This window comes from Nicotiana tomentosiformis, chromosome 2 (genome assembly GCF_000390325.3).
Source record: "Nicotiana tomentosiformis chromosome 2, ASM39032v3, whole genome shotgun sequence".
Taxonomy (NCBI): domain Eukaryota; kingdom Viridiplantae; phylum Streptophyta; class Magnoliopsida; order Solanales; family Solanaceae; genus Nicotiana; species Nicotiana tomentosiformis.
The window spans coordinates 13,810,208-13,833,080 of record NC_090813.1 but is presented as its reverse complement, the minus strand read 5'-3'; the positions used below and the strand labels follow the sequence as shown (position 1 = coordinate 13,833,080).

Genomic DNA, 22,873 nt, shown 5'->3' with positions numbered 1-22,873 from the left:
TTGGTTGGTGGGTGAACACCTTTTTCCGAAAAATATTCTTTTTGTTACAATAAAAGAAAATACTTTTTACTACATCATTTTATTGAAATCAAAAAAAATATTTCTTCTATATCATGAAAAGAAAGTATTTTTTTGTTAAAATAAAAAAGAAAAAAAATTTATATCGTGAAAAGAAAATACTCATTTGTTGAAATAAAAAAATACTAGAAAAGAAAATACTATTAATAATATTTTTATTTAGAGTGGGGGTGGGGGTGGGGCGAGAGTGGGTTGGGCTTGGGGTGGGGTGGGGTGTAGGGGTGGGTTGGTAGGGGTTGGTGGGGATGGGGAACGGGGAAGGTTGGAAAAGAGTTTTGAAAAATATTTTCCTTTTTCTTGATAGGAAAAATATTTTTCAGAGAAAAATGAATTCATGAGTAAAATATTTTCCAAAGCATTTAAACCAATCAAACATGAAAAAATTGAAAAATATTATCCGAAAAATATTTTCCTTGGTACCAAAACACACCCTAAGTGATCATATTCACCTCAATATAATCTTTAGTGATGCTTATGTTTTGTGTTTCTCAATGTGATTTATTTTCTTTTTCCCTACTTTTGTTAAGTGCTGGACTTTGATGGTTGGTGCTTTATCGGATATTCTTATTCTTGCAGAGTTCTCGATTCTCACCCCTAAAGAATTACGACAGCCGACACATATAATTTATTCGTATATGTCTTAAACAGGAGTAGAATAAAACTGTACTGTGTTAATATTAGAAAATAGGAGTAGCTTTTTCATGACTTAAGAAATTATACAAGAAAATATTATAAATCATCATTTCCATAGTTAAGTATTTTCAAAATGATTTGGAAATTTGGAAACAAAGTAAAGATTCACTTCAAAATGAGTATCAAGGTAATCGTAGGAAGTTACATTGTGTCTTAATTAAATACTCTTAATACTCTATCTTCTATATAGCTTTATCTAATGTTGCGCTTATTATCCACGTAGTGTAAGACAGTATATATAGTTAATGATAAACATATTGCAGATAGTGATATTAAAGGTGAATAGATCAATTTAAGCTTTGTCATTAACTTTAAGAACTTCAAGATGATCCTTGAGGCGAAAGACAAAATATCTTTTGAGCTTTAGTAAAATCAATATAGTATTTTATCTTTTGACTCAGGTTAGGATAATAAATTATCAAAGTAATGTAATTTTATTTTACTCAACTACTTATAGATGGCCAAGGTATAACAGATAAATAAAGTGATCGAGCGGCAAGAGTAAGGTTGTAAAGGGGCTAATTTAACCAAATATTAGTTCGGTCGAAGGGGTTGATCTGCTCATTTCAAGTTTTTTTTTTCTTTTAATTTAACTAATTCTATACCTATCTAGTTTAGTAATTACGAGTAAAATATTTGTTGACCGAATGAATAGAATATTAATAGTGGCACCAAACAGAAATATTGGGTTATAGACAGCATAATTCATCATATCAAAAAGTTGCAAATCATGCACGTCATTTTTAAGATTTATCAAATCAGACAGCTTTTAATTGTTAAAATAACATGGGATAGCCAGTTTTCGGACCGGTCATTCAAAAATAGTCGGCGTTTGCCAAGTCATTGAAAAATAGCCATTATTTTGCTGCAACAGAGACCGGTCCAGCATAATAGACTGGAGTTCGGTGCACCTGTGTATAAACTTCCAGTATATTATGTTGGATCGGTATACTTTGCTAGCTCCAGTATAATATACTAGAGTTCCAGTATATTATACTAGAATTCCAGTATATTATGCTGGAGTATTTTTCGGATTTTGAACAGTGTTTTCGTTCAGATTTATCTTTACATGAAAAGTGACTAAATTTCGATAACTTTTAAAATTGTGGCTATTTTTGAATGACCACTTTGTGTAAATCTGTTTTTTTTTAATTTCTCTCTTTTAATTAGAATCTCCACAAAACCAAAGGTCTGCTTATTGAATTGAAGCAGCCCATGTTGACCACATGTTGCAAACACGTTTAAATACAGACTTTGCCCATCTTTTACGTGGGGTTCGTTGGCTAAATATTCTGCTTTTATTTTGTAAGTTGTAGTGTTGAACCTTTTAAATTGGATCTCCAAAATAGCAAGTCTTTACAAAGAAAATATGAAGTCGTCCCCCCCCCCCCCCCCCCCCCCAAATAGCAAGTCCAATAGTTTCGCTTTATAGAGTTCTAATTATTGTCGGCAGTGATTGATTGAGCAATTATTAATTTATTGTTAATTAGAAAGGTTTGCTTGTGAATTGTTGTACCATGTGCTCTAACTATTGTATCAGCTTCCAGCTGAAATTGTACATTTGCGCCATCACTTTACATTTATTATCAGTGAGATCATATAAATTAGGAAAGTGACTAGTATTACCAATCACAAAAAGTCTCTTAGAAAACAAAAAATAGTCCAACTTTTTTGGTTTTTGGTAATTAAAGAAGTTATGTACATAAAAAATTTATTACCAATGGAAATTATCTACATAAAAATAACCTGTTTATTAGACATCAACCCCCAACATCTTTTATAACAAAGCTGTACTAACTTATTTATAAACTTAAAAATTGCATGGGGCATCCTATTTAGTCGCCCCTTTTTAACTTATACCCGTTTTATTTTTTCGTTTGTATCCGTACCCATTTTTTCGTTCAAAGCGTTTTAAAAAGACGATTTTGTCATTCTTTAATAAAAGACGATTGACAAAATTGTAAACTGCAGGACAAAACCTCAGCATGTTTTGGTATGAAATTTTAGCAAATGAACTAAATAGCTTCAGCATGCATTAGAAAAAACTCATTAGAAAATTACATACTACAAGACAAAAACTTAAGCATGTTTAATCTGGAATTTTAGCAAATGAACTAAAAAATTTCAGCATGTTTAGTCTGAAGTTTTAGCAAATGAACTAAATAACTTCAACATGTTTAGTCTGAAATTTTAGCAAATGAACTAAATAACTTCAGCATGCATTAGCAAAAACTCATTAGAAAATTATATGTTTTGTCTAAAGTTTTAGCAAATGAACTAAATAACTTCAGCATGCATTAGCAAAAACTCATTAGAAAATTACATATTGCAAGATAAAAACTTATGCATGTTTAGTCTAAAGTTTTAGCAAATGAACTAAAAAACTTAAGCATGTTTAGTATGAAATTTTAGCAAATGAATTAAAAAATATAAGCATGTTTAGTTTGAAAATTTAGCAAATGAACTAAATAGTTTCAGCATGCATTAGCAAAAAGTCATTAGAAAATTACATACCGCAAGACAAAAACTTAAGCATGTTTAGTCTGAAATTTTAGCAAATGAACTAAAAAACTTCAGCTTGTTTAGACTGAAATTTTGGATAAAACTCATGTCAAAACTGTAGACTGCATGACAAAATTTCAGCATGTTTTGGTATGAAATTTTAGCAAATGAACTAAATAACTTCAGCATGCATTAGCAAAAACTCATTAGAAAATTACATATTGCAAGACAAAAATTTAAGCATGTTTAGTCTGAAGTTTTAGCAAATGAACTAAAAAATTTAAGAATGTTTAATTTGAAGTTTTAGCAAATGAATTAAAAAATATAAGCATGTTTAGTCTGAAATTTTAGCAAATGAACTAAATAACTTCAGCATGCATTAGCAAAAACTCATTAGAAAATTACATACGATAAGACAAAAACTTAAGCATGTTTAGTCTGAAATTTTAGCAAATGAACTAAAAAACTTAAGCTTGTTTAGTCTGAAATTTTAGCAAATGAACTAAATAACTTTAGCATGTTTAGACTGAAATTTCGGATAAAACTCATAACAAAACTGTAGACTGCAAGATAAATAACTTTAGCATGCATTAGCATGAAGTTTTAGCTTCAATGTGAAACAACTTCATGCTATATTAGCATGAAGTTTTAGCTTCAGCATGAAACAACTCCATGCTACATTAGCATGAAGTTTTAGATTCGGCATGAAACAACTTCATGCAAGTAATTCTGAAGATGAATCTGGACAAGTTTCTAGTTTTTTGATAAAGTTGCTAAGAGGAGATGAGGAGATTTTTTTACGAATGAGGTTGCAGATAACGCGATTAATGCGTGATTTAGGTTTTATATCTTTTGTTAGGGGTGTAATTATCATATTATTATGAATTTTTTTCCAGCTTGCTACCAAATTAATAATTTTTAAAAATAGGGTACAGGTTAAAAGGTGGCATAAATATATGATACAACTGCAAATCCCCCTTCATAAACGTATTGTCATGTCCTTAGTCGCTAACTATGTACATGTGCGACACTTGACAACTCGCTCACGATCTTTCACAACTTGCTCACGTTCTTGCTATGCCAAGTCAGTCTTACTACACTCAAGATCGTTAAGAGCATGGTAGAAAGAACATAAGAGAATTATTAAAGGAAGCTTTGTATTAGAGAGAACTTGAATTGTTTGTTTGGTGAGTTAAAAATGAATAACCCCTTTTATATACTAGTTTCATAGGGGGTAGTGAGTAAATAATTATTATTACACAAGGCCCTTATTATTTACAAATAAGTCCCTTATCTAGAATATTCTACATAGCTAGAACCTTCTAAGTACTTTCCTAGTAATTTCATAGGGTTCTAAGGTCTTCCATGAGAAATCTCTATATTTCTCTAGAACTTTACTACAAGTTCTAGCATCTTTCCTACGTAAGCTTTCCATATGGAAAAAATATACACCTACGTGATATGATGATTTGTCGGGCCATGACATTCTCCCCCACCCCAATTTTGTGCCGCCCTCGGCACAAAGCATTGACACGTACGCGCGCACCTCACCTTGGCATAGCTGGAGATCTTTGTCCATTAGCCATGATGCTCTATGGAGCGGTTTGCCTTTCCATGTCACAAGGTACTGGCCACATTTCTTCTAGACCCGTTTATACTTTGGACAACTAGTAATGATGACCTCGATCCTCCGCCCATCGGATGCCTCTCCTTGCTCTTGGCCTGAATCTCCCCATGACTCAACCAAGTCTAGCAGCTTCTGAAGCATCGGGTCCATGCTTCCACTCCCTATTTGGCTTCCCTTTGTGGTCACAGACTTGCTAGAAAACTTGATCCCTCTTCTTGGTGTATCATCCAAGTCTGATAGTGTGCCATCACTTTGTAACTCGCCATCCTCTTCAACTATGTTCGCCCCACATTTCTTTCTGCCACCATGATCCATTTGCATAGTGCCAAGATAGGCTTTGGAATTCCCTACTTTTGGCTTAGATTCCAAGCGCATCCCCCCAATATATACGGCCTCTCCTGTGTAACCCTTGTGTGTTTGAGCAAAGTTCCTGATCATTAGTGCAAGTCTCCCAAAATCTGGGCATTCACTTGCTCGATATGATCCTTTACATAAGTAATACCTCTCTTAGGCATGTACTCGCTACCATTTTTCGGCCCCTTGCCGTTTCCCTTGGACCCTTGTCCATTATGTGACTGCCCCTTGCCATTGCCCTTGTATACCTCGGCTATGCCTTTCCCGTTGTAATTGTCATGATCTCCCCTACCTCTCTTGGCATTGCCTTCTTTGGATTTGGTAGGCTCCATCTTGAAGTCAACGAGCGACTCGGCTACCTATGGCCTTGTCCATGTTGGCTACTTGATATCTTCTTAACTCCTGCTTTGCCCAATTTTGCAACCCATCCATGAAGTAGAAGAGGAAATCTTCCTCGGACAACGACGAGATTTGCAGCATTAAGGAAGTGAACTCACGCACATACTCCCGAATTGTGGCCATTTGTTGGAGCTCTCTTAGCTTCCGCCTAGCCTCGTACACCACATTCATGGGGTAGAATTGCTTCTTCAACTCCTTCTTGAACTGCTCCTACGTCTCAATCTTGCATAGCCTATTCTCCATGTCATCACACTTTCGACGCCACACCTAAATAATTGTGCTGAACTTACCAAACCAAGCTCGAGGGGACTGTTTCAAACCATATAGTGACCTACGCAATCTGCACACACAACCATTAAACTCCCTTTGAGCAACAAAACCAGATGGTTTCTCCATATAAACTTCTTCCTCAAGATCACCGTGGAGAAAAACATTCTTAATGTCTAACTAATAAAGAGGCCAATGACGTACAATAGCTATGGACAAAAAGAGATGAACATATGCTACTTTAGCCACGGGAGAGAAAGTATCACTATAATCAAGCCTAAAAATGTGAGTATATCCTTTTGCAACAAGACGAGCCTTAAGCCTATCAACTTGGCCATACGGCCGACTTTGACTGCATAAACCCAACGACAACCAACAGTAGACTTACCTGCAGGAAAGAAACCTCGGTCAAGTACATTGAGGCATTGCGTACCTTAGCAACTTCGTCATCCTCCTTGACTACCTCGAAGTACTTGTCCATCCAAAGTAAGTCGCCCACCTCGCGTGCATCCCGTGCACCGCCATACTCCTTTTGCTTAGGGACCTTCACATTTGTCCATTTTGCAAGTACCACGCCTTTGGTAATCCCGACCACAAAGGTTCCTTCTAGCAATCTCTTGTATTCTTTCTAACATTTCTTTAGTCATAACCTTTACTCTGATACCACGTTGTCACGTCCTTAGTCGTTAACTAAGTACACGTGCGACACTTGACAACTTGCTCACGATCTTGCACAAGTTGCTCACGTTCTTGCTATGCCAAGTCAGCCTTACTACACTCAAGATCGCTAAGAGAATGGTAGAAAGAACACAAGAGAATTCTTAAAGGAAGCTTTGTGTTAGAAAGAACTTGAATTGTTTGCTTGGTGAGTTACAAATGAATAACCCCCTTTATATACTAGTTTCATAGGGACTGGTGAGTAAATAATAATTATTACACAAGGCCCTTATTATTTACAAGTAAGTCCATTCTCTAGAATATTCTACATACTTAGAATCTTCTAAGCATTTTCCTAGCAATTTCATAGGGTTCTAAGGTCTTACATGAGAAATCTCCATATTTTTCTAGAACTTTCCTACAAGTTCTAGCATCTTTCCTACATAAATTTTTCATATGGCAAAAAAATACCAAGTGACATCTATGTGGCATGATTACGTGGCGAGCAATAACAGTATACTCTAAAAGATTAATCACACAAAACTCAATAATTTCTGCTGCCGCTGCCTTAAATGTAGATCCATCCACATTTACGAGGACATGTACCTGATTGGTACGTGCAAAGGGTTTGGTAATGGGACAAAGCCCTAAATAGGGTAATAAAGTTGATTAATCATAGAGGACCTATTTAATTCATTTATTCTTAAACGGCTCTGCTCAAGCCATATCTTTAGATAATAGCCGCTCGTAACAAAAACATAATTAACGGCTTATAACCGAGCCGATAACCTCAGCACAACCGCAGCGTGAACGTAGTGTTAATGCTATGGATTTATTCAAAGTCCGACCTTAATAAATCTGGCGTAACCTTTATACATCATAAAAGTTTTAGTGAATAAGTATAAGTAATATTTATATCTTAACTTAATAAATCAAACAAACTGTAATAAGATCTCGAATAAAAATAGAAAATAATATTATATAGTCACTCTCAAAATAATAACTAAATAAATATATATTTATGTATGTTATATAAATTTTATACACTTTTACGGCTGCCGAATATAAATAGTATCAGCCGTAAATTAAAAGTGATTTTTGCCAATTAAAAAACATAAATTAAGTTCTAAATTTGTAGTCCAAGTAAAGCCGGGAGACGAGCTGTCGATGTCCTGCCCAGGAGTAAAATGCCACAGCTTTGCCGCTGTTTTCTACGCTACATCACAAAAGAAAGTTCCACGTCTTTTTCTTAGCGCGTGAAACGCGTGACTTTAGCTTAGGTCACAAGGCTTGAAAAACAAGGACAGCTCGCCAAATGGAAGATTGTCTGTCTTGTTCTTAAACTTCATGCTGTTAATAGACTAATTTACCCTTGGAAATTGTCGGTGTTCATGTCTTTTTTGGGTTTTTAGGTTAATCATTTGTGGCCCATTGTATTTAAGGCCCTTTATTTATATTTTTTGGAGATTTACTTTGTAGGCCCACTAAGAAGATTTAGATCTTTTTTTTAAAGACTTTAATTATCAGAATAATTTTCGCAACGACGAATAATGGAAAATTCAACAATGAGTTCGTGGATATGTGGGTTAGAGAATAATGGAAAATCAATGTTTTGAGGTTCAAACTTACATATATGTGCTAAAGCAAGTATCATTAGTGTTAAATATATATTTTAAAATTTATTTTTTCAACTCATAACGTTTAAATTCTGAATTTGTCTTGAGACTCATGATATTTTCATTTCCTTATTGAGTTGTTTAATATAATTCTTTTGGACAATTCTTTATACCTAAAAAGTATATGCATATTTGATGAGCAGGAAAAGATTATCCCAAGTTGTGGGTAGTAGCTGAGCCAAGATTTTCATTAAGGGAAGTCAAAATATAAAGAAATAAACTCATCTGAAGTCAAGGGGTGTTATTATATAGTATATATACATATTTTGAAAAACATTAACGAACTAAACAGTGTAATTTTTCGATAAAGGGTGTCAATAGACACCCCTTAAGTGCATGTGGCTCCGCCACTGGTTGTGGGTTAGGAGAACTTTGTCTTTTAACTTCTTTTTATGAATGATATTTTGGATTTTTGGACGGCAAAGAGAAAATACTAAACTTTAATTGATATTGAATTGGCCACTTTTAATGTCACTACATGTTAATGGGTCCAACTCTATATGTTTAGGCCAAGATAAACAGATAAAAGAAAAACTCATGAGTTTTGCCGTTTCCCGTAAAAGGTATGTGTTTTTATTCCTCTAATTTCATAACATATTTATAGCAAGTGAGAGAGTAATTTTTTTTAACAAAGTTCGATTCTCACTATCTCTCTTGCCCTTTTCTCATTGAACAATCTCCGAAGTAAAAATAAATATATTCAACTTTTAAATAATCCAATAATTATCGTTGACACTTATGCCCATAGTAAATGCAGAGATCTCATGATATTGAAATCGTGGAGTTCGATTTCCCTGTGTATAACAAATATCTATTTGCACTGCCAGTGGGTTGTACTCGGTTATTGATTATTAATTTATAAAAAGGTCCAAGAATTGACATTGCCAACACAAAATAAAAATAAAAAATAAAAAATACGTATATCACTACTTACCATTAACGATAATGGTTATAAAAAATGTGTAAGAATTTGACTCGCTAGTTATTCTATACAAGTCATTAATTTTTGGCCAAGTGGGATACTTCTACAGCTATACTTACTACATATGAAAAATAATTGCTCGCCATAATATTGTAATTCGGGACCAAAAGTAAAATATAAAAAATTCATAGGTATGACATCTTACTTATTATTTGAGTTTGACATCATAACATACAAGCAATAACTTATATAGGAAAACAAAAGGAATTATAAAAATGAGTGATATTTTAGCCTTCTAGCCGACACATTACAATTTCTATTTTTGACTTTGACATTTGACAAGTAAAATTTATAATGAAAAATAGTGAAAATAAAATTTGATACTCCTATTGATTGAAAAAAAAAGAAAAGGAGAGAGTGAGGGATCAAAATCAATTATATAGATGTGACTTTATGATTCCTTCACTATTCATTTCTATTTATAAATGCATGAATATGAGCTATTTTAGAAGTAATCTAATAGTATGTAATAATGGTAACTACCATGAGTTAGTGCTAGGACGGATAGGATTTCTCCGCCAAAGATTTATGAATCCAAAACATTCTGGCAGGAAATGTTTCTCTCTTTAATGAACCTTACCCTATGCGGATTCGAATTAGTCGTAACTTTAATGCGAATACGGGCGAAGTGCAGCAATAATTACTTTTAAGCCCGCTATTTAAAATATATTCACAATTTATAATTTATTTAAAGATTAGCCAAATTTACCCAAACAACAGAACTAAGTATCCCGAATTTCCAAATTCAGGACTTAGTGTCCTGAACTTTTGAGCTTCTAATTTAAAATTCAGGACTAAGTGTCCTGAATTTCTGAACTACTAATTTAAAATTCAAAATATAAGATTCGAACTTTTGGACACAATTTTCGATTTTTAAGACACGATATCCTGAAGTTTGAACTTTGAGGTTTAATCTCGAGAACCTGTGTTCTGAAATTTGAGCGAAATTGATTAATCTTTAAATACATTATAAACTGTGAATATATTTTAAACAACATGCTTAAAAGTGACTACCTGATGTCATTTCCACTTCGAATATTAGATACCAAATAAAAAAAAATAATTATATTTGCAAAAATTAGGCTCATCTTTCTTTTCTATTCCAAACAAGTGCATGGTTTTTAATAAATTCCATTAGCAACTTCATTTTAATAGTTTTCTTTAAACTTGATGTTATGAATTCAACGAACAAGTGAAATATCAACCACATCTCTTCTTTTTTTCCAATATGTATTCCTACTTACCATCAAAACACGGGTTTGTTTTTTGTTTTATAGTTGGAATATCTCTGTCCACTCATGATTTTATACCTTTAGTAGGAATTTGTCGTTTTCTTTATAGGAAGATTCTCTTTCTTCTCTTTTATTTTCCGCGAAAAACCTATTTTTGTAGGGTTGATAAGGCTTAAATTTTGCTTAAAATTTCAAAGCCACATCTGATCAAAGAATTAGGTATTGCTTATTCTTACGTGTTTCTTTCGTGAAAATAGCATAGGCTAATTAGTTTTTGAACTGGTAATTAAAAAATAGTCAACATTTTTATTGAAAAATAACCATTATTTTACTGCAACACGGAAAGTTCCAGCATAATATATTAGAGATTGGTGCACATGTGTATGAACTTCCAGCATATTGTGCTGAAACTGCAGTATACGGAAAGTTCCAACATAAAGGTGGCAAGTGGGCCGGTCCAGGCCCGGGACCGGCCAGGGACCGCGTGCCAAGCGGGCTAACCGGGTCAGGACCGTTTGGCCCGGTTTTAGTGGGCCTGGACCGGTCCTATGATTTGGGTCCGGCCCGGGACCATTTAGCCCGCCAGGGACCGGGACCGGACCGGTCTCTTAGCGGGCCAAACGGTGCCAACGACTATTTTTATAAATAAATAAAAAGATTTTTTTTTAAAATATAGTCGTTGGCTATTTATAAAATAGTCATTTAACCCCCCCAACTTTGTTTTAACCCCAAACTTTTTATACATTTAATATATATACTATACTATACTATATATACATCTTATATAGTATATAAGATGTATATATAGCTTATCGAATATAGCTTTTATATATATATATATATATATATATATACTATACTATACTATATATACATCTTATATATAGTATATAAGATGTATATATAGCTTATCGAATATAACTTATATATATCGATATACTATATATACATCTTATATCGATATACTATATATACATATTATATACTATATATATTCGATATTAAATATTGAATATTAAAATTTAGGATGTTAAATAAAATTTAGGTCACAATTCTATAATAAAATTTACAAAGCATTGCCTTAGATATTTTTGTTAACATCCTTTTGTCTCTAATATCTATTTAATTTTCTTTTTAAAAAAAAAATTATATGTTGGGCCCACTTAGCCCGTTTTGCCCCGCGGGCCGAGACCGTTTAGCCTGGGACCAAACGGTCCCGGTCCCTACAAAAAGCCCGTTTAGCCCGGGACCGTTTGGCCCGTTTAATTTGGGACCGGTCCGGGACCGTTTGGACCGGCCCACTTGCCAGCCATATTCCAGCATAATATACTGGAGATTGGAGTATCTGTGTATGAACTTCCAGCATATTATGATGGATCATATATTATGCTGGAACTCCGGTATATTATGCTGGAAGTTCACATGTGAAAAATTTGAATTCCAGTATATTATGCTAGAATATTTTTCGGATTTTGAACAGTATTTTCGTTCAGATTTATCTTAAATGAAAAGTGGCTAAATTTTGATTACTTTTGAATATGTGACTATTTTTCAATTACCACCTGTAAATCTGGCTATTTTTGAATTTACATGTTTCTTTCTGGAGCTTATCGACTGTATACTCACATTCACATATAACAATTGTTTTGGAGCCTACTTAATCCTTTTGGGCTTGGGCTAGAGTCCTTGTTCTTGATATAACATTAAGGTCCAAACTTTTTGATTAAGGTTTAGGGCTTTTAACATATTTGGCTGGTCGGTCAAAAGTAATTACAGTCGCTAATCAAATATATATTTGTCGGTTATTATTTTTTGGAAAAATTAACCTTTATAGCCACTCAAAATTTTAATAGTCCATATTTTTTTTCACTTACACGAAATGGCTTTTCGGCCCAAACATATTGCATCTATTAGCCCAAAATGTCTATTTTGTACTATATCTTTTGTATAGTAACAGTCTATTTTATATATTTTTTGTATAGTGACAGTCTATTTTGTATAGTGACAGTTTATTTTGTATATATTTTTTTATAATGACAGTTTAGTGTATATAAATTATATAGTGGTAGTCTATTTAGTATATTTTTGTATAGTGACAGTTTATTTTGTATAGTGACAATCTATTGTATATAAATTGTATAGTGACAGTTTATATTTTATATTTTTTATATAGTGACAGTTTATTTTGTATAATGACAGTTTATTCAGTATATATTTTTATATAATGATAATTTATTTTGTATATTTTTTATACAATGATAGTCTGTATTTTGTTTCCAATTATCACTTTCAGAAACATTCCTGTAAAGCCTCTCTCTTCCCATTTTCCTTTCTTTCCCTTTTATTTTCCCTTTCCTTTTTTTCTCATTTTGTTAAATTTCTTCCTATAGGCAATTCACAGGATTTTACTACTAGCCGTGGTGATTCTAACAGCGTTAGGCAACGTTCACGGCCGACATAAAGTACAAAAATGGGAAACAATAGAATACTCCGCCATAAGTTGCAGAGCACACACCGCTTCGTTGACGGATTTTGGTGGAGTTGGTGACGGAACGACGTTGAACACTAAAGCCTTTAAAATGGCCGTTGATCACTTGAGTCAGTTTCAATGACGGTGGTTCGCTGCTGTATGTACCCGCCGGAAAATGGTTGACGGGGAGTTTTAATTTGACTAGCCATTTTACTCTGTATCTCGATAAAGATGCTGTTTCAATAGCCATTTCACTTTAGGAAAATGAGGTTCCTGGAGATTCTCTTCCACTTATTTCTTTGCCTTTATAGCACAAATTCTTCTCAACAACTGGTTATATCTCAATTAATCCAGTACCACATTCGGAAAATTGTTCACTCAACTTCCTTACATAGAGTCTAACTTTAGTACTAGTTAATGGCTTTGTGGCCGGAAGTGTATTCGATTCAAAGGCGCTGATTATCTGAATTTCGATGTGCAATTGGTTTTAAGTGAATAAGAGGGGGAAGGATGAGGAAGAAGATTTTGATAGGAATAGGCGTGACAGGAGGCGAGAGAGGGATCGAGATGATAGAAGAGAAAGGGACAAGGATAGGGATAGGGATAGCAGATTGAGCCTCTTAGTTAATTACTTTTGACTAGTCACTAGAAGTACTTTTGGACTATAAAATACGTATATATTATAATTTTTGAATTACTGGGTAATATATGTTTGGACCGATGGACTATAAATAAATTTTGCTCTTATTTTTTGGGACGGCTGTACCGTGTAGATTTCCGTAAGGTTTACAAGTTCAATTGTTACCAACAATAGTTGCGAAGTTCCACATTTATTTTCATGTGTAAAACTATTGGGTTCAATTGAATCTATATACTCCATCCGCGTCGTTTGCGTACCTAACACCACAACTCAGGTAAACTAGTCTAGCACCTTGTCACAACAACTGGGAAAATTCGAGATGGCATCTCAAAGATATGTATTGCTGGGTGGGCGTTCGGGCAGTTCGGATTGAATATAAAAATTTTGGTTTGAAGAAATGACAATTTAAATCCAATCCAAATAAGCTAAGATTGAATCGGATTTTTTAAGTTCAGTTTCGGATTAATCGAGTGCGTACACTTTCTGAACTGAATGGGAAAAACACAAATCTTCACTGGACTGCAAAACACCGAATTAGACTTCTGATCCTCCATCATTTGACGAATGTACACATTTAGTTTTTTTTATAAAATGTGTACTCTCCTAAATTGAAACGTAAGAGTTCCACTCTTTTCTTTCCAAATGTCTTTTCCCACTCTTGAATCGGAAAGTTCATGCACAGGTACTCCAATCTCCAGTATATTATACTGAAATTTTCCGTATGCTAGAGTTTCAGCATAATATGATGGAAATTCATATATAGGTGCACAAATCTCCATTATATTATGTTGGAACTTTCCGTGTTGCAGCAAAATAATGACTATTTTTCAATGACTTTGCAAACACTGGCTATTTTTCAATTACCAGCCCGAAAACTGGCTAGCCCGTACTATTTTTACCATAAATTCAATGATATAGTATTTATGATATACATAGAAACAATAGAAGAAGAAAAAATAATACATAACGAAACAATTCCAATTAAAAGTATATTCAACGGGGAAAGTGTAACAGGTAGACGCAAAGGCTAACCCAATGTAATGTGAATCAGATGAAAATAAAGCCCGAGAACAAATGCAGCTATTTTGCTTGTCCAACACCCCCCCCCCCCCCCCAAAAAAAAAAAACCCCTTAAACAGAACCAATATAATGTTTATATGATAACCAAAACACAATTCTGTCAATATATCACGTTGTATCTTGTAAATATCCAACACAAGGATCTCTACCAGATTCTAGTGATATGTTTCAACATTCGATTCACGTTAACGTATATAAACAAATATACAGGCAAATCACATTCATGTTGCAACTGCTATTGCTCCTTTGGAAAGACTGAAGGAAGAGATCTCGTCCTCAGCATGTCATATTTGAACCCCGGCAAGTTAATAACCTGCAAATGAAAAAAGAATCCCTTAAATCAAGCGAACATCACATAACACATGAGCAGAATAAGAGTGAAAAGGTCCATTTCTTATGCAAGTTTATACTACATACTAGATTCTTTTAGGGGTTTGCCTTTAAGCAACCAAAAGAGACCTTCGACCAGCAACAAAGGCAAAGAGGTGCCAATGGCAAGAACTGCTCCACTCAATATAGGACAAGGGACAAAGCAAGAAGTAGGATGATTAGCAATCCTTAGTTTCACTTGCTGTACTCGATGCAGGGCGAGTGACAAACCACAAGTGTAGGCAAGTTGCCAAGTTAGCAATCCCTAGTTTTCCAAGAAGGCAGGAAGTATCTATCCTCCTTGTGATGATGGGGGTCCAGGTAGGTGACGTTATCTAAATATATTTTTAAGATAATGTATTCATGAGGAGAGAGGAAATCTCAGTATACAAGTGGTACACAAAAGAGTAGAAAACTCTAATTTTCTGACTTAGGACACCATTCCTACTTGAGACTTGGATTCTAAGACACCATTCCGGCTTAAGTTCCCAGACACAAGGTAAAAAATTAAGACAGAATAGTGAAAAAAAGAGTCAGAAATGTACTAGAGCTAATGTATTGTTTCACATTTGAATTTCTCCTACATTTTTCGTGGGGCAACTATAGATCTGCCAAACTACCAATCAGGCAGTAATTAATTAATGATGCAACCACTAAAAAAATTTAGGAAAATTGGAACATTTATATCTGGATTGTCCTGGAATAAGTAGTTGTTTCAGAAAATAAAAATATATATTATTGGCATCAGGACAACTATTTGGGTTGTTTTTCGAAAACAAGATGAATTTTCAAATCAAACAAAGTTACTTTCTGTTTTGAAAGAGTTAATATTGAAAAGTTCTAAAACCAAATGGAGTTGGTTCAGTTAATTGGTCTCCATTTGAAAATATCAACAGAATTTTTTCACGCACTACTACCAAAGTAACATTCATTCAAATAAGCGAAGTGTATGATCATGTATCTTCTTGACCTTTTATTCAGTGAGAACAATAGCGACAATGACAGTGACCCCATTTTTAACATCACCAAAAGTAATAACGAAACAGCACTTTTAAAGCTATAAACAAGGAAAATCACAAAAAAGGAAAGAAAGACATGGAAGGAAAAGAAAATGTCCCGGTACAGAAGCAATGACTTACATTCAAAGATGAAATGCTGAGGACAGATGCCAGGTAAATGCTTAAATAGATGACTTAATTCCGAGCTGAACTTGCAGCAGAAGCTGTTGAGTTTCTGTTCAATCCATTTCCAAGATGAGTACTCATATTACCATGGTCTCTCTGGAGTGTGTGTGAAGAATCCACTATATTAGTAACTGCAACAGAACCAACTCTACTATTTTCTCGAGTTTCAAGGCGTTCCATCAGGCGAGATAGACTAGCAATTCCAGCATTCGCCTCGCTCCTACCAGAACCAACATCTGGCATTGAAGAGCTTCGAGAAAACAATCTCTCCTTCCACCCTCGTGTATTCTTTGAGATTGATTCTTTATATCTGGAAAATAAGACCATATATAATGTGGCTTACAAAGACAAGAAACACAAAACAAGCACAACTGCTAAGATTAAGAACAAATAAATTTGAGTGAAGTCAATCATAATTTCATACTTCATTGATAGAGAATTAAATCGAGATTTCCAGGACTCTGATAGTGACTGGAGGTCTGATGGTCCAGCTCTCCCTTGGCTTGGTGTCAAAGACGAACTAGAAGAGTGTCTAGAAAGACAGAAAACCCAAAAACAAATGAAAGCTGATTTAAAAAAAATTCTGCATGTGTTAACCAATCTAGCACATCATATAAACCAATTTAAGATAAAGCGGTGTTTGCATAAAATTGAAAATATGTTGAAAACCATTACTACCTATCACCAATAGATATTCCTTTTACTGTGGCTGGGTTCAGAACAGATCGAGATGATGAAGCAGAAAGTTGATTACTTTGAACTGATGAAAGATGAGGCATATGTCGTGCTGATTCACTGTTACCGGGGGTAATGGAAAGAGAAGAATCAGGTATTGTGGCTGCAGCAGGATCAGAATTTGATCCCGCAGAAGAAGGTGAAACAGAAGCGGTAGGAGAGGAATAAGGATGAAAAAATTGTGGGCGGTCATTGGTGGATGAGCGATTTCTTGAGCCCTCCCTTCGACCCGCATGGTGAGCCCTTCCCATTGAAACAGCAGCAGCCAAATGCTGAAGAATGCGCTCTTCAAGTTCAGGATCATCAATATCCACAGGTAACTGCAGTGCAATGAAAGAGGTAAATGCAACGCGCTAGCTTGTGAAACTTCATAAATCAAATGACAGGTGAAAAATGCTTATCCTTTAAGATGGCCACATACATGCTGTAATCCAAAATCTCCAAGCGCAGGAAGGTGCAATAGTGTAGCATTTCTTTCTGCATTAACTCTAAAGTTCCTTTCTTGTTCCACAGCCTCAAACAATTCTTGACTGAAAGAGGGAAGTCAATTAAAGACAAGTAAAGGCTATACCCTGAATCAGGATCATGAAAAATATGGACTGAAAAAAAGAAGCCAAACGAACCTCATCTGATCTTTCAGACTTATGGACTGCCAACACATTGGACAATTAGAACTTCTCTGACACCTGTTTTAAAAAAAAACTAATTAGACTGTATGCATCAATGTTCCTCATAACATGTATAGTCCCTCAATCATTTCCTTTTCATGTTCCAGAATAAATATCAATCTACAAGCCAGCTCTTTTGCTTCGGTTATCTTATTATCATGATGTTGTTACTGCTTCTTGTTACTACTTTTTCTGTTTTCCGTGACTTTCCCTATACTGTATTTCTTTACTAAGCTGTGACTATGCTTTACATGAGCGGAGGGTCTACCGGAAACATCCTCTCTACCTCCACAAGGTACGAGTAAGGTCTGCGTATACACTACCCTTCTCAGACCCCACTTGTGGTATTGAACTGCGTTTGTTGTTGTTATTGTAAGCCAGCCACATCTAACCCCCCCACCCACCACAAACCAACAAAAGGTTATTAACCTCCTCAACAAAGGTGTCCTAGCGTAAAAAGAAATGTTTATAACTCTTAACCAGAAATAGAGTGGTGAGAGAGAGAGAGGGGGGAGGGGGGTATTTGTACTGCATCTCTACAGCATATTCTCTAAACAGTAGATGCTAAAAGTTTTTACTGGTTCATAAAATGTTTATGTTCTTTCAAAAAAATGAGACATGGATGTAGAGAAGCAAGGGCCTCTGATGTAGACACGTAAAACCAAAAAAGGTGGACTAAAGGTGATGAGCACAGAGAAACATTTTTTCGCACAGTTTCTCTTCAAATTCTTTTATCGGACATAATTTTCACTAAAAAAGTAGTCATATGTACGACAAGAAATTCTATTTCACATAATTCAGCGCCCTGTCTATATCCAATTTGAATAGAATTCTCTGTTTTCCACTACTCAGTCTTGAGTTCACAACCTCATTAGTAATAAGAACAACATCTAGGGTCTATCTCCCACCTCCCAACAAAGACAATTTCTGAGATATTAATAAGCTTGTTTAAAACGCGTCTCACTCTGACAGATAATGTTTATGCAATGATTTTGCATGCATTGCCCCTCAAACGGTCTGAAGTTCTTGATGTCCAAAACAACATTTCTCTCAAGGATCGTGATTATGAAAAAAAAAAGGGTAATATTCTTCCTCCAAATCACCACTTTCATTCAAGTGACTCATACAGTGGGATGGAGCTAAAGGGAGGAAAGGGGTTCAACTTAATCCCCTTTGCCGAAAAATTGTACTATACAAATAGGCTAAGTTGCTCGGACTCTTCACTTTCAGTGCCGCACCCGTGTCGACACAACGTGGGTGTGGGTATGGGTGTGGGATCCGTGTCGGATCTGGTCAAACGATTTTGGGTACTTTGACCAAAATTATCAGAGAAATTTGGGACAGATACAATGATTTTTGAAAACAAATCAAAAGCTAGGGTGATATGGAAGAAAATGGAATACCTTGTATATATAAAATTCTTTGTCAGTCCTTTTCCTTTTATCTCCTTCTAAAATTCTATTCTTGTTCAATATTTTCTCCTTCTCGGAATACCTTGTAAGTTTTCCACATAATGTCTCATAATTTAGACATATATAACTCTATTTTTAAATAATTGAATTATTTTTAGTCGAATCTCCGCACCCGTATCCGTACCTGGATCCGTACCCCCGAATCTTTAACTTCAGATCATGAAGGATCTGACCTCTAGATCCGCACCCATATCGGACACCCGCACCCGAGTCCGAGCAACTTAGCAAATAGGACAAAATCGAATTTTCTTGGTCATATTTGAACGGTTGAATCCCCTTAAAATGAGAGAAGACTCTAGTGTAGTGCCAAAGGGGGTTCAAAAGTTGCTTTCGAACACATGTTCATATTCTAGGTGGGACACTCTAGTATTTTTTGAATCTCCTTGCTGAATTTCTAGCTCCCCCACCGCATACAGTCCACAATATCCTTACATTCCACCTCCCAATAATAGTGAAAAAACACCAAAGTAAAGCCATGTAACTAGATGCTTTGTCTCCCATTAAAGCTTGACAGATGTTTCTTCCGCAAATAGCTTCTTGATTTCCTCTTTAGGTAAATCTAATCATTCTGCTATATTTGACCATAAAGACAATAGTAATTTTAAGCTCTCAATCGTTATATATCTAGACCTACTTAAGAAGCATAAACCAAATAACGCTAATAAATGACAAAAAAACAATAATACTTAAGACGGCATGGTACTCTCACTAACAACCTCTGTAACATATTTTAGGTGCAAGGAGTAGGAACAGTCTGTAACCAGCAATTCTCTACAGCAGAAGAGAATCTTGTTTCTTAGTATCTATTTATGCTTCCACACAAAGTTTCGCCAATTTTTTCCTTAGAATAAAGGGTTCATTTCCTGGATAGTAGATTAGAAGTAATTATTTGTGAATTCTTATTAAACTTCAATACCAAAGTAAATCTAGAAAATCAAAATAATATATCAAGTGATATTTGTATATATAACACTTTTCTTTACAGAGCTGCACAAGCTCCAAAGTTTGCAATAGTTTTTCTCCCTTCTACAAGTTAATCCATCTACTTTCCCTGGCTCATTTTGGAACTAGCCAAAAAAGCAAGTTTTCCACCTGTATGTTTGCTATTCAATCTCACATTTTGTTACCAAAACCATCCCCCCCCCCCCCCCAAAACACACACACATAAAGGAAAAAAACAAGATACACAATATCAACCTATTTGCCTAAACACTGTCGAAAACAGCAAAGATAGTGTAAACAAAACTTTTGCATCTACGTACCATTCCAGGACACATTGGAGATGAAACTCATGATTGCAGCTAGTTACCTATTAGAAAGAAAAAAACACATATCTTAAGCATTAGCACGTCATTATAAAAAAAATTGAAGCATCAAAACATTGCTATGTTAAACATTTAACAATACGCGAAATGTCACTAGTATTCACCGTAGAAGGATCGCTTTCGCAGAAAGCCTCGAGGCAAATGCTGCAAGAATCATCACAGGCATCTTGAATTCCACCTTCCACAAAAGCTGCAGGTGATGTCAAATGATCCTCTGTTTTCATGACCTCATCCATTCTCAAAACCTTAAGCACCCAAAAATAGCCAGATTTAAATTTTAATCTCATCACACAAATTAGCTTCCTCTATAACCATAAAAAAGAAAACTTTATAACTAATGAATAGACAATAAATATTTTCTTTCTAAAATAAACTCTTAATTCAACAAAAATAACATCCAAAAAATGCAAATTTCTTATATGGGGATTTCTTAATTCAACAATATCATCATATGGGTATTTTAAATCTGTGAATGGACAAATAAAAAATGAAACTTTAATTTTCTCAAACAAAAGTAAATCCCATAAAAATGCAAACTTTGACACAGAACAAACTGTGAAATTTCACGTATTTAAATTCGGTATAAGAAAAAAGCCCTAGAGCACCAGAAAAAATTGCACTTCAAACAAATTACTTATAACAATCAGAAAAAGAATAATCTCACACAATTAAAAGCAAATAAACACCAATTCAAACAAAATAGAAAATTTTCACGATTGAATTTTGTTATTAGGAAAATTTTACCTCCTGTAAAGTTAGAAAATTTGTTCCCCAGAGATGATGAGAATGAACGCTAAGGTCCCTTTCAGGAACCTAGAATTTTGAGAGACAAAAAAGGATATATATTATATAAAATAGAAATGGAAGGCACGTTTACCTTTGCCTTTAATTTGCTTTATAAAATAGCACCGATAAAAAAAATTAAGTTACTAAAATGCATTTTTGTACATGCATAATTTTATGAACAAAAAATTCTATTACATGAACTACTTATAATTTACGAAGAAAAGACTTTATAAATATCTCTCTATATTTTATTTACTAACTTTTATGTTATTTGTTATTGATCTACTATGAAAAATATCATAATATAACTATAACTAACCATAAAAGGCAAAAAGAAAAATAGATAGTGAGAATCGACCCAACACCTACAGAAGCTCTCCCTGTAGAGTACAATATAGAGTTTTATTTATGTATATATATAATGTAAAAAAATTTACCATCTAATTATATTTTGTATTATCGTTTAAATTCGAAAAAAAGGGCATCTACTCCACACGTATTGTTTGAAAAACTCCCAGCGTGTCATGTTTTGCATTTGTAAATCTTGCAACCAAATGTTGAACATATATTAGTTTTTTTTTTTAAACCAATTGAAACGTACATTAGTTTTTTATTTTTCAATAAACGTATATTAGTTGATTACCTAAAACTTTGGTTAACTAATGTGATTATTTTTAGTACCCTATAACAGTTAGTTACGTGCTAGGTTCATATTAGTTAATCAGATCTTTAACTACTCCAAAGTTTTAGTCAAAATTTTGAAATTCTCTATCCTTTCGAAGGGAGATTAACTGGAAAAAAAAACAGACCAGAAATTACATTTAAAATAGTTCATAATACCAAAAGAAAAAATTGTTCTTTAAATTTATTTTTGAAGTTGGAAGAGACAAGGAAATTATTATGCATCTATTATGTAGGCCGTGGAACAATCACATAATTATTCAGAATGGCGAAGGTCCAAATATATCCATTTCTTTCGAAAATGGTCTAAAAATACTACTCATTATACTATTGGGTTATCTATATCCCTGCAGTCATACTTTGGGTTCAAATATACCCCTCATTTAAACGGAGGGACACATGTCATCATCATGTTGACCAATTCTAAATATCTCATAATTAAATAAAAATACTCATTACCCATACCCGAAAAGCAATTTTCTAAAACAATTATTTTTTGTAAAAATGGAAAAAACTAAATTATTTTTTAGTAAAAACTGAAAAATCAAAAATATTTTTTTTCCAGTTTTTACAAAAGATCTGCTTTAAAAAAAACTGAAAAATATTTTCTAAAATAATATTTTTGTAAAAACTGGAAAAAAAACTAAAATTGCTTTAGAAAATTGTTTTTCGGGTATGGGTAATGAGTCTTTTAATTAATTAAGAGATATTTAGAATTGGCCAACAAGACGATGACACGTGTCCCTCCGTTTAAATGAGGGGTATATTTGAATCCAAAGTATGACTGTAGGGGTATAGATAACACAATAATATAATGAGGGGTATTCTTAGATCATTTTCGAAAGTATAGGTGTATATTTGGACATTTGCCGTATTGAGAACATGCCAATTTTCTGGAGTAATTTGCGTTTTACTATGCGAGTCTCAAAACTAATATGCGAGGTAAATATTTTCTTTTCGTTATTTTCTTTCCTTGCTGTACTTTAGAGTTTGTAT

The 22,873-nt window shown here is 34.1% G+C and overlaps 1 protein-coding gene and 1 long non-coding RNA gene across 2 annotated transcripts; one reads left to right on the top strand and one right to left on the bottom strand.

The window, feature by feature from the left end:
• The first annotated feature begins 12,740 nt into the window (after positions 1–12,740).
• On the top strand, positions 12,741–13,640 carry LOC108944311 (uncharacterized). Its single transcript, XR_001968318.3, has 2 exons — positions 12,741–12,770; positions 12,858–13,640. It is a non-coding gene; the product is annotated as an uncharacterized lncRNA (long non-coding RNA).
• A 1,089-nt stretch (positions 13,641–14,729) lies between these two features.
• Positions 14,730–21,287, bottom strand: LOC104091461 (E3 ubiquitin-protein ligase RHF2A-like). Its single transcript, XM_009596799.4, has 9 exons — positions 21,155–21,287; positions 20,515–20,655; positions 20,348–20,394; positions 17,569–17,631; positions 17,367–17,475; positions 16,889–17,265; positions 16,635–16,742; positions 16,166–16,520; positions 14,730–14,970 (listed from the first exon to the last, which is right to left on the bottom strand). The coding sequence occupies exons 2-8, from the start codon at positions 20,644–20,646 to the stop codon at positions 16,220–16,222; spliced, it is 1,137 nt and encodes a 378-aa protein (XP_009595094.1). The 5' UTR covers positions 20,647–20,655; positions 21,155–21,287; the 3' UTR covers positions 14,730–14,970; positions 16,166–16,219.
• Positions 21,288–22,873: the final 1,586 nt, after the last annotated feature.